The 11,314-nt window shown below is 55.8% G+C and overlaps 1 protein-coding gene across 1 annotated transcript; it reads left to right on the top strand.

The window, feature by feature from the left end:
* Positions 1-2,493: 2,493 nt before the first annotated feature.
* NEURL3 (neuralized E3 ubiquitin protein ligase 3) lies at positions 2,494-10,337 on the top strand. Its single transcript, XM_043467797.1, has 4 exons — positions 2,494-2,768; positions 6,110-6,595; positions 7,728-7,799; positions 8,723-10,337. The coding sequence occupies exons 1-4, from the start codon at positions 2,720-2,722 to the stop codon at positions 8,929-8,931; spliced, it is 816 nt and encodes a 271-aa protein (XP_043323732.1). The 5' UTR covers positions 2,494-2,719; the 3' UTR covers positions 8,932-10,337.
* The last annotated feature ends 977 nt before the right edge of the window (positions 10,338-11,314 follow it).

Raw genomic sequence — 11,314 nt, 5'->3', positions numbered from 1 at the left:
GTTGGTAGCAACTGAATGCTCAGAAGGGCCATGGCCTGGGGGAGGATCGTGGAGGCTACACAGCATGGCAGATAAGGCAGCTGCTCTCCAGTCAGACAGCTGGGGCCACGCCCTGGTCTTTCACTTCTGATTCTGAACAAGTTGCTTCACCTCCTTGAGCCTCGGTTTCCCCATTTGTAAAATGAGAATGATTACCATAAGTAGCATCTTTTCAAGAAGTTGCCATGAGGATTAGCAAGTTAATACAGTACTGGACTTGGGACAGTAGTGTTTGTTATTAATAAATAAATAAACTGGAGGTGGGACTTCCCTGGTGCTTCAGTGGTTAAGAATCTGCCCGCCAAAAAAAAAGAATCTGCCCGCCAGTGCCGGGGCCATGGGTTCGATCTCTGGTCCAGGAAGGTCCCACACTAAGCCCATGCCACAACCATCGAGCCTGTGCTCGGAGCTCCAGCTCTGCAACGAAAGAAGCCACCGCGACGAGAAGCCGGAGCACGGTGACAGAGTGGCCGCGCTCACTGCAGCTCGAGAAAGCCGACTCACAGCAACAAAGACCCATCGCAGCCAAAAATTAAAATTAAAAAAATTAAAATGATTAAAACAAGAAACCTGGGGAATGTGTGATGGGAGAGAAGGCCTCAGCACCCCAGGCCCTGGATTTGAATTCTCAGGATGCCCACCCCACCGGGGTCCTGAAGGTGAGGCCATACCACCTCAGCCTGCTGGCACTGGGCAGCCTAGTGTCCACAGCCTCTCCAGTAACTTTCCAGATGGGCTGAGGCTCAAGGCCTGATCTCCCTGATAAGATACCATAACTATCTCTTTTATAGGAATGTGGCTTATCAAAAAGGTGCTCTTGGCTCCAGCTCACCCAAGGCAAACAGCCAGCCCTACGGGCGGGGTCAGGGGGGGCGGGGAAGGCGGCCTCTGACTCCAGTCCTAAGCCAGGATCCCGCCGACTTGGCCAGCAGGATCATTGGCCACAGACGCACTATGATTGCTCCTGACTTCTCACCAGTTTGCCTTTGACCTTAAAGACAGTTTTTAGAGAGCCTGGCAGGGGGCTTGGTGTGGAACAGATGTCCAGAGTCACACTGACACATTCTGAAGTCAACCGAGGCCAAGTAGCTGTCACCAGGACCAAAATCCTGGCACACTGGGGCTGGCAGGGATGCACAGACCAGTGCATCCTGGTTTCCCATTCTACACATGGGGACACAAAGGCCTGGGGAGAGAGAGAGAGGTAAAGCTAACACAGGAGACAGAATCCGGGGCTCCAAACACTCACCCTTTCCCCTCCTCACCCGCAGTCAAACTGCTCAGCCAACAGCACCACTGTCCCCAGGGAAATGCATGGGGCCTATCCACCCCTTCAGCCAAGTTCCAAGTAGTCAATGATCGGGGGGCTTGCCTGGTGGTCCAGGTGGTTGGGCTCCAAGTTCCCAACTCGGGGGGCCCAAGTTCAACTCCCGGCCAGGGAATTAGATCCCACATGCTGCAACCAAGAGCCGGAGCAGTCAAATAAATAAATATTGAAAACAAAACCAAAGCAGAGTAGCCACTGCTGAAGGCCTCGGTCTAGAGTCTTGGGAGGGCCTTAGCCTGGAGATCAAGGGCCAGGATACCCACAAGCCTCCAAACTCATCTAAGGCCTGTCACCTGAAGTGGGGTCTGCAGAACCGCCTTGTTAGAAAGGCTGAATCCCACACCTGCCCGGAGCTTCTGATTCAAGCTTCATCTTAACAAGATCCCCAGCAGGTTCATGTGTTGCAATCTGAGAAGTACTAGCTTAGAGCAAGCCACTTTCCCTGCCACTAGCCTCAGTTTCTCTAACAGGAATGAAAGGGGCAAAAGATTTCTGACGCCTCTTGCCATCACTAACACCCTGGGAGCTTGGCCTCGGTGTGACCCACTGCGGGACTCTCTGTGTTCCATGGGGGGTTCTGGGCAGTGGGCTTCCAGCTCCAGCAAGGCTGGGGAGCAGGCGACACCTCTGCTTGGCCCTTCTCCTCTTGGCCAGAGACCCGGGCCCGGGGCAGCTTCACAGGTCCTGAAATGCAGTTACTTCAATTCAACCCACTTCACCAACACTGATTAAGCGCCTCCTGTATACTGGGGTCAGTAGCAGTGAATCTCTCTCTACCCTGTACATTAAAATCAGCTGTGGTGCTTGTACTTTTATTATTTTGGTTTTTGCTTATTTTGCTTTTTTTTTTTGCCTCACTGTATGGCATGTGGGATCTTAGCTCCCTGACCAGGGATCAAACCTGTGTCTCCTGCAGTGGAAGCACAAGTCTTAACCACTGGACAGCCAAGGAAGTCCCTGGGAGTGCTTTTAAACAAGGCCGATGCTGGGCTCCACCCCAGGCCACTGGAATCAAGGTCTCTGGGGGGAGGTCTGGCTACAGGTATTCATTAACACGACTCAGGCAGTGATAATGCACAGCTGGTTGATCGCAACTGATCAGAAGTTAGAGAGAAGGCTCCTCCACATCCAAGCTCGGCCATCTCCCGAGTCCCCGCTTCCTCCGGGCCAGCCAGCTGCGGCAGGCCTGTTGCAAACCAGCAGTCATCAGGAAATTCCCTGGATATTGTAACTCGTGACTGCAATCTCTAATTAATCATCAACACTGTAATATGATCCTGGCCCCATGACAAGGGGACCTGCTGAATATCTTTGGGAAACCTGTCCACTGGCCTTCTTCAGACCCAGGGACCCATGCCTGAGGAGCCCAGGCGGATGGGGGCCCAGATCTGCTCTCAGGCTGGTAAGTGTGAGCCCTGAGCTTTCTGTCTGGACCAGAAGTACAAGAAGCAGAGGGGTGCTCTGTGTTTTCTGGGGTGGAAGACTCAGGAGATAGAGGTATAGTCAGTGTAAATATTTCTCAGAAGGAGTTTCTGATCCAGGCCGGGCTGCCCTAGGCAATGAGTTAGGAGCCCAGGAGGTAGTGAAAGCTTCCTTTCTCAGCAAGAATCCAATAGAGTCTGAGGAACTCGGGCCACAATCCCTGCAGTGATGCAAAGACCCTTATGACCTGTTTGCCTTTTAGATCCTGTTGTGCAGAGAGAAGACTGGCTGGGATGGGAAAGAGGGTAGACCTTAGGGGGCCTGGTGGAAGACTGGGGTCCCAGCTCTGCCTTCACAGAGCTGTGGGGACCTTTCCTGTCACTTCTCCCGGAGCCTCGGTTTCCTCATCCGCAGGCTGGGAGACAATGCCCCCATCCTGCCAGTTACAGAGCTGCCAGAAGCACAGACCACAGGGTCACCAGGCTCAATGATTCTCTGCCAGTCTCACCTGAGGTCACAACTTTGCCTTAGTGTCCGGGGCGGGGCTTGGAGAGCTGGGTCTCTTATGACTAGAGATCTGGACCACGCATCCCTGCTCCCAGAGCCTGGACTCTGCTCCTTCCCAAGCAGAAGGACCTGGAGCCCTTGACTCCGCAGTAACCATAGTAACCTAGGGTTCCAGGCACCTGAATCAAGGGGCGGGGCGGGGCCAAGCCCCGCTGCCAATGCTGCAGCAGCAACTGCTGTTTGGATTTCCGGGTGATGCTGCCGCCGTGAGGGAGGCAGCGCAGGAGCGCAGGGTGCGGAGCTGGGCCGGGGCTCCCTGGCGTCCAGCGGCACAACCACCTCCCTGAGTTCAGTGTCCTCTGAGCGCTCCCCTGGGGGGCCGGGCGTCTGTAAGGCACTTGATAGGTGCCAGGAGAGGCTTGGTGACTGGAGGGGCGGTGACAACGAAGATGAAGATCTGGGGAGGTCCTCACTGAGCCCGGTCATTCAGATCCCAAGAGCCTTGCTGCAAAGATTCTCTGGTTGGAATCCGCCTGTCCAGAGGGCAGGACATCCAAAAGGCCATGACCGTGTTCCCTGCTCCCCAGCCACCCAGGGGGCCCTGTTGCCAAGCCAGTGCACAGTGTGGAAGTAGGGGAGGCAGGCAGAGAAGTTGGGGAGGGTCCCCCATGGGCAACTCTGCCTGAGGCGCCTCAGGATGCTGCCTGAAAGTGGGGCTGATGAGAACAGCCACCTGCAGGCATAAAGTGCTCAGAACTCGCTGCCCAACTGGCTGGGGACACGCCTACTTGGAGAGCCACGCTTGGCCAGTGCCCACCTCTGCCTCACCCACCCCAGGAGCAGGCTGGACTGGGTCACTTGGGTCAAAGAATGGGAGGAGCCCTGCCAGCCAGCCTTGGAGAAGGGGGTACTACCCAGAGCCAGCCCCAAACTCAGGCACAGAGCCCCGTGCAAAGCAGAGGAAGGGGCCCCGTGGGCAGACGCAGTTCTGCCGGACGGGCGGCACACGGGTGGCTGTCATTGCCGCTCAGCCTTGGCCTTTCGCAGTGAACAACTAACACAGCCACACAGGACCTCACATGCGGAAAGGCTGACCCCCCAAGAAGCCCTGTGTGCCTTGCGAGGGCCACACTCAGGCCACTGCTGGGGGCTGCTGAGACAGTGAGTGGAGGCCGGGTGGCAGCTGGGAGAAGCAGCACAGTCCACTGGGCCCCGGCGTCCTGTGACCTCTCTCGGCCTCCCTCCTCTAACTGCTGACGTGAGGACATAGCGCCCAAGGGCCAGTGGGAAACTTCCGAGACAGGGGTAAGCTTTGCAGACTGTCAAATTCCTGTAGAGAACTAAGTCTGCTTCTCCTAGGGTCCCCAGGGCCCGCCTGCCCTGCTGAGGGACTCACGCACCCAGCAGTCCCATCAGCCGCTTCTTCGGCTCCTGCCCCACTGGTCCCCGAGCCGGTGGGGGTCGGGGTGGACTCGCTGTGGCCTTGACGGTGTGCCTCGTACCTGCCCACGCCCAGCTTCCCCTCCCGGTGCCTGGCTGACACCTTGCAGGCATCTGAGTGTCAAGAGGAGGGCAGGGATTGAACGTGTGCCCCCTGCATTGACTGGAAGCATGGAGTCTTAACCACTGGACAACCAGGGAAGTTCCCTGGCTCAAGTTTTGATTGAATTCTCTTTATATTTTCAGCCTCCCTCCTCCAACCCAGAAAAAGCAGGGTCAGGAGGGGAGGGGGAGAGAGCTAAGGCCTGGGGAGCTGGCTAAGTGCCCGTCTTGGGGCCGGAAGCTCCACCAGCTTCCTTCAGGCCTCTGGGACTGAGAGGAAGGGCTGCCCAGCAAGGAACTTTCCCGTCCCAGCTGCCAAGTGGAGGCAAGTCAGGAAGTCCCCTGCTTTCAAAGCTTACCCAGGCCTAGGCTGGGCCTGGCCCACAATTCTGAGGGGCTGACCTGGGACCCCTTTTCCGGTTTCACACCCTCACTACTTTGGGAGTTACCAGGCTCCTTCTTTCTCTCCCAGGACGAGAGAAGTCACCCTCACTGGGGGTCAGCGATGCTGGTTCTCTGTGGCAGAGTCAGAAAACTCAGCCGCCGCCCCCGCCCCCCGCCACTGCAGAATTAGAGCTGACCACAAACAGCCTGCCAGCCCATCTCTCAGCCTGTTTCTAGATACAGACGGGCTACACATGTGTAAACATGCGAATAGTACACATATAAACGTATGTGTCAAACAAAAGCAGGATCATCTGTTGACTTCTAAAACCTGCTCTCTTTAGTTAATGGCAATAACAGCCATCACCAGGTATCCAGAGCTGGTACTGTCAACGGTTCCTTTAATTTTTACAACATCCCTAAGGGAGGAAGGGGTTCCCTTGTGGCTCAAGTGGTAAAGAATCTGCCTGCAATACAGGAGACCAGGAATGGATCCCTGGGTTGGGAAGTTCCCCTGGAGGAAGGCATGGCAACCCAACTCCAGTATTCTTGCCTGGAGAGCCCCATGGACAGAGGAGCCTGGCAGGCTACAGTCCATAGATCTCAAAGAGTCGTCAGGACTCAGTGACTAAGCTGCAGTAAGGGAGGGAAACTGAGGCTTGGCAAGAGTCAGGAGAGAACTAAGATCCCAGACAGGCGAAGCGGGTTCCCCACTGGTTCTAAGAAGGTCTCTGGAGTGGGGATGGGGGAGAGCCGGGACAGTAGCCCCAGGGAGCATGGGTTGATGGAAATGCCCCTTTCCCCTGGTGGGGAGGGCTCCAGGCTGCCCGGAAGGCCAGCCGGTGTGTGTCCGGCCGACCTTCAGTGACGCCCCCGCCCCCGCCGCAGATGCCGAGGCTCCCCGAGAGGCGCTCCGCTTCCACGCCCAGGCGGTGGGCGCACAGGTGCGCCTGGATGCTCAGCGGAGCACCGCGTTCAGGCACGCCACGTTCCACGACGGCATCGTGTTCAGCCAGCGGCCGGTGCAGCCGGGAGAGCGCGTGGCGCTGCGCATGCTGTGGCACGAGCCCGGCTGGCTGGGTGGCCTCCGCGTGGGCTTCACGCGCCTGGACCCCGCGCGGGTGTCCGCGCCCAGCCTGCCGCCCTTCGTGTGCCCGGACCTGGAGCAGCAGAGTCAGACCTGGGCGGCCATGCTTCCTGACGGCTGCGCCCTCCCGGGGGATGTGGTGCGCTTCTGGGTGAACCGCCAGGGCCGGATCTTCGCCCGGGTCAACTCGGGGCCCCGGCGGCTGCTGCGCGAGGGCGTGCTCATGGGCGCCCCGCTCTGGGCCGTGATGGACGTGTACGGGACCACCAAGGCCATCCAGCTGCTGGGTGAGGCCAGGGGCGGGGACCCAGGCGCCGTCCCTGGGAACGGGGGCGCGGGAGGCGGCGGCTCCGGTGGTGCCTGACCGCGTACAGGGTCGGGGAGAACTGCTGTTTCTTTCATATGGAGTTTTTCCATCGGCTTCTCTCCGGGTATGAAGATGTTTGCTGGGGACCAGACCCAGTCACAGGGAGGGCAGCCCTGCCCGGCACCCCAAACACATGTTAGAGCAGCGGTCCCTAGCCTTTTTGGCACCAGGGGCCAGTTTCGTGGCAGACAGCTTTTCCACAGAAGGAGGGGTGAGGGAAATGGTTTCAGGATGATTCAAGCACATTACATTTCTTGTGCACTTTATTTCTATTATTATTCCATCAGCTCCACCTCAGATCATCAGGCATCAGATCCCGGAGGTTGGGGACCCCTGTGTTAGAGGGCTGGTCTCATTTACAAAAAAAAATATTTGGGGTGGGCTGGGTTTTGCAGTCACAGCAGGAGTTTGCTGCAGACGGGGTGGCAACAAAGGGAATGTAAGTGTGCAAGTTAGAGGTGGGCAAGAAGGCAGCCTGGTGGGGTCAAAGGTGAGATGTTCAGGCACTCAGTGGGGAAATGAGGACCACCTGAAAGGAGAGTGGATTTCAGAGGAGTGAGGAGATACAGGAAGACTCATGAAAAGAAGTGTTGGCATACCTGGGCAGTCTTCCAGGGACCTGCACGAGCATTCCAGTCCCCCCAGTGTGTTTGTTTTTCGAATGGCTTGTCACAACTGCTCGAGCCTCACCCCCGGAGGGGCCCAGGCACCTGTTTGCCCACCTCCTGGGGGACTCTGTTGCACATCCATTGGGGGGCGGTGACCGACGCTGAAGATCTCTGCTCAGGCAGTGGCAGTAGGGCAGAGAGGAGCTGTCTGAAGGAAGCGTGGATTAGGATGAAAAAGCTGCGGGTCCACAAATTCTCTGCTGGGTCCCACTGGGAAAGGGGTGGCCAGGACAGGGCTGGACCCCCGGCTTGGAGCTGCAGCGCTGCGACCCGGAGAAGAAAGGAGGTGGACACTCTGCTTTGGAGGCAGGGACTGGGGAGGTGGGTTGAATGGAAACACCCTGACTGCTTTCCCCTGGTCCTGACTTTCCCTTTCTGCCTTAGATCTTACAGCCAACGACTTTCCCACAACCATGCCAAGGGATCTCAGTGATGAGGCTCTCCCCGGGCCCAAAGGTGAGTGGCTTTCCCGAGCGCCAGAGTCTCCCCAGGGCTCCAGAGCTGGGGAAACCGGGCGAGGCCCCAGCCCTGGGAACTCAGTTACACTTTCCCAGGTGCCATCAAGTCTCCCACAGGCCATAGGCCGAAACCTAAAAGCCACGTAACAGTTCTGCCTTCTAGGACATTGGCTGGCTTCGTAAGTTACTGGGCACACTCATGAATAGATGTTATTTTGTCCGCCTGCTTTTAAAAGAGCAATCCCTGTTCATAGTAAAAAACCAAAACCAAAACAAAAACAAAAAACTTTGCCAAGCAGAAATAAAATACATATTCAAAGATAAAAAAGGAAGTGAAAAAAAAAGCACACCTCCCAAACTTCACATTGCCTGTTAGGTAGATTTCCTCCCGGTATTTTGTAATCATATATATGTGTGTATATATATATATATATATATATGGACAGAAGTGGAGGGGGGTGTTTCCCAGGTAGCACTTGTGGTAAAGAACCTGCCTGCCAATGCAGGAGATGTTAGAAGCGTGCATTTGATCCCTGGGTTGGAAAGATCCCCTGGAGGAGGGCGTGGCTACCCACTCCAGTGTTCTTGACTGGAGAACCCCATGGACAGAGGAGCCTGGTGGGCTACGGTCCCTGGGGTCGCAGAATCAGACACGACTGAAGTGACCAAGCATAGCACTCCGTACGTGGGGAGTTATTTGTGCTTTGTTTTCCTTTTTTCTAAGTTGGAATCTTAGGCTATGCATGTATGTACCTTACAATTTTCTTCCCAACCTTTCTTACTGATTGCATTATGAGCATTCTCTTACAAGGTAGTATTCTTCATACTCCGACCACGTGCTTCTCTGACCTGTGGTGATGTGAGTGGGCTGCCCTCTCGTGGCCCCCAAGCACCCCTGACCTGTGTTGTCGCCTTTCCCAGCCTCAGCAGGAGAAGAGTGTGCCATCTGCTTCCACCAGGTTGCCAACACCTGCCTTGTCCCCTGCGGCCACACACACTTCTGCAGCTCCTGTGCCTGGAGGGTCTTCAGGGACACGGCCAGATGCCCCGTGTGTCGCTGGGAGATCGAGGAGGTGGCCCTGACTTGGGATCCTCTTGTCCTGGGTGCTGGAGAGGGCCTCCTGGTGTAGGTGCAGAGCTCTGAGCCCGGCCCTTGCCGAGGGAGGAGGTGCAGCTCTGATGTCTTTCTGGAGGAGAGTCGGAAATGCTGGTCAGCAGCAGGTGTGGCGGAGAGACGGCTCAAGGTCACAATGGCTCCACCCCTCCTCAGCAGGTTGGGGCCAGAGGAGCCAGGAGACGCCCCTTTCTGCCCACGCCAGAACTACCTCCCTGGCTGGAGAAGGTGGCTAGCAATGGGCCAGCCAGGGTCTCGCCCCTCCGCTTAGTCCCAGGTTCATTGCTGCATGCCAAGGCTTTTAACTAGCCATGGGGTTCAGCCACCATGGACCTAGCAACCCCAAGTACACCAAGTCCCAGGACTTCCAAGAACCCACCTGTGTCAGCGAGAAGGGCCTTTGTATAGAGAGGGGGCGGCCTGACCCCTGGTTTTATGACTGAGGAAGTCAAGGTATGTGCGCGTGTCTGGTGAAGCCCTGCCCACCCAGGGTATTGAGGAGCCTGGACCAGATGCAGAAAGCAGCTGGGTGGAATTTTTTTTTTATTGAAGTGTAGTTGATGTACAATATTGTATAAGTTACAGATGTACTGTTTAGTAATAATTTTTAAAGGTTATACTCCATTTGCCAATATATTGGCTATATTCCCCTGTTGCACAATGTATCCTTGTAGTTTATTTTATATCTAGTAGTTTGCACCTCTCAACCCCCTACCCCTAAATTGCCTCTCCCCTGTTCCCTCTCCCCACTAGTAACCCCACATTTTGGTGTGCTCATGAGGGGAGGGGAGCTCAGGGCCTTTCTACTCCATTATCTTGGCCTCTGTTTACCTGGTAGAATGTTCACAGTCTGTAGGGAAGCCAGGTCACTTCTACAAGTCCTCTGTAGGACTTTCCTGGTTGTCCAGTGGTTAAGAATCTGCCTGCCAATGCAGGGGACACCAGTTTGATCCCTGGTCTGGGAACTAAGATCCCACATGCCTTTGGATTTCGACTACTGAGCCCGAAGGTCTTAGAACCCATGAGCCACAACTGCTGAAGCCCGTGCGCCTTGGAGCCTGTGCTCCACCCAAGAGAAGCTACCACAATGAGAAGCCTCTGCACCGCAACTAGAGAGTAGCCCCAACTCATGGCAAATAGAGAAAGCCCGCTCGTGGCAACCAAGAGCCTGTGCGCTGCAACAAAAACCCAGTGCAGCCATAAATAAATAAGTAAACAGATAAATAGAAATTAATTAATTAAAAACAAGTCCTCTGTAAAGGGGATCAGCAGTCAGCTGCCCACCTTCCTTGCCCAGTAGTCATGAGATCCCAGCACATTTGTGCATCTGAAATCGAGTTGACCCTTCAGAGCTCACTGTTGTCATTGTGCTTATTGCCTTGCAATTTCTGAGATATCAAAATAAAGTTTGTCTCTCATGAGTGAGTTTGTAATGTGTATGTCCCCTTTGTTGCAGTCAGCAGGAGTGAGCAGGGTGGGAGCTGGTCGGGATGCAGGGGCGTGGGGCCATGCCTTCCCGTCCCTCGCAGACACACCCTGGGCTTGCAGTGAGAGGGGCCTGGCGCTCAGGCCTGAGGAGCTGTTTTGCGGAGCAGGTGAACAGGATGAGCCTACAGATTCAGCCTTAAAGTTACAACAAGGCTCTGCCCTTGCCACCTTTGACTTGTGAGGGCTTCCTGGAGTCTCTGCTCCTGCGTGAAGCGGTGACTTGACCCGGGGACCCCAGTCAGCAGGTGTCTGTGGTGGGGACAGGCGGGGAGGGCAAGCCGTACCTGTCACATTGCTGGTGTTCCTGCTCCGTGGCTGGTGTGAAAGAGCACTAAAAGGGAGCTGGAGCTGTGTGACGTCCCCAGTCACGGTGACGGGCACCTCCCCGCGCTGCGGCCAGCCAGAGGGGCAGGGCTTTGGCTGGAAAGTGGAATGTTAGCCGCTCAGCCGTGTGCAACTCTCTGTGACCCCATGGACTGCAGCCCGCCAGGCTCCTCTGTCCGTGGGATTCTCCAGGCAAGAACACTGGAGTGGGTTTCCATCCCCTTCTCCAGGGGATCTTCCTGACCCGGGTCTCCCTAGTTGCAGGCAGGTTCTTTACCGTCTGAGCCACTGGGGAAGCTCGGGTGTAGTGATCCCCAGAAGAGCTTCCATTCTGGAGTAGGATCCCCTTTCTGCTGCCCAGGAGTTGTTCTGACCTTGGTCATGTGACTTGGACATCTGGGAGCCTCAGTTTCTTCATAACTTGGAAATAAGATCATTTTGTTTGCTGATATGTTGTTAGGATAATGGGTATAAATGAAACTCATAGCTTAGAGGAAGTACTCAGAATATGGAACTTTCTTTCTCTGGAAAGGCATCTCCCAGGGAAGCAGCCAGAGGTGGGCTGGCCGTCAGGGTACCGGGTGTGA

The sequence above is a fragment of the Cervus canadensis genome, chromosome 5, assembly GCF_019320065.1.
Source record: "Cervus canadensis isolate Bull #8, Minnesota chromosome 5, ASM1932006v1, whole genome shotgun sequence".
Classification (NCBI taxonomy): domain Eukaryota; kingdom Metazoa; phylum Chordata; class Mammalia; order Artiodactyla; family Cervidae; genus Cervus; species Cervus canadensis.
This window is presented reverse-complemented; position numbering and strand designations above follow the sequence as displayed.

Excerpts from the sequence above, each read along its gene's own strand:
- NEURL3 (XM_043467797.1), top strand. The coding sequence starts at position 2,720 with ATGCCTGAGGAGCCCAGGCGGATGGGGGCCCAGATCTGCTCTCAGGCT. Across the intron at positions 2,769-6,109 it reads CCAGATCTGCTCTCAGGCTG|ATGCCGAGGCTCCCCGAGAG; the intron begins GTAAGTGTGAGC and ends CCCCCGCCGCAG. Across the intron at positions 6,596-7,727 it reads CAAGGCCATCCAGCTGCTGG|ATCTTACAGCCAACGACTTT; the intron begins GTGAGGCCAGGG and ends TTTCTGCCTTAG.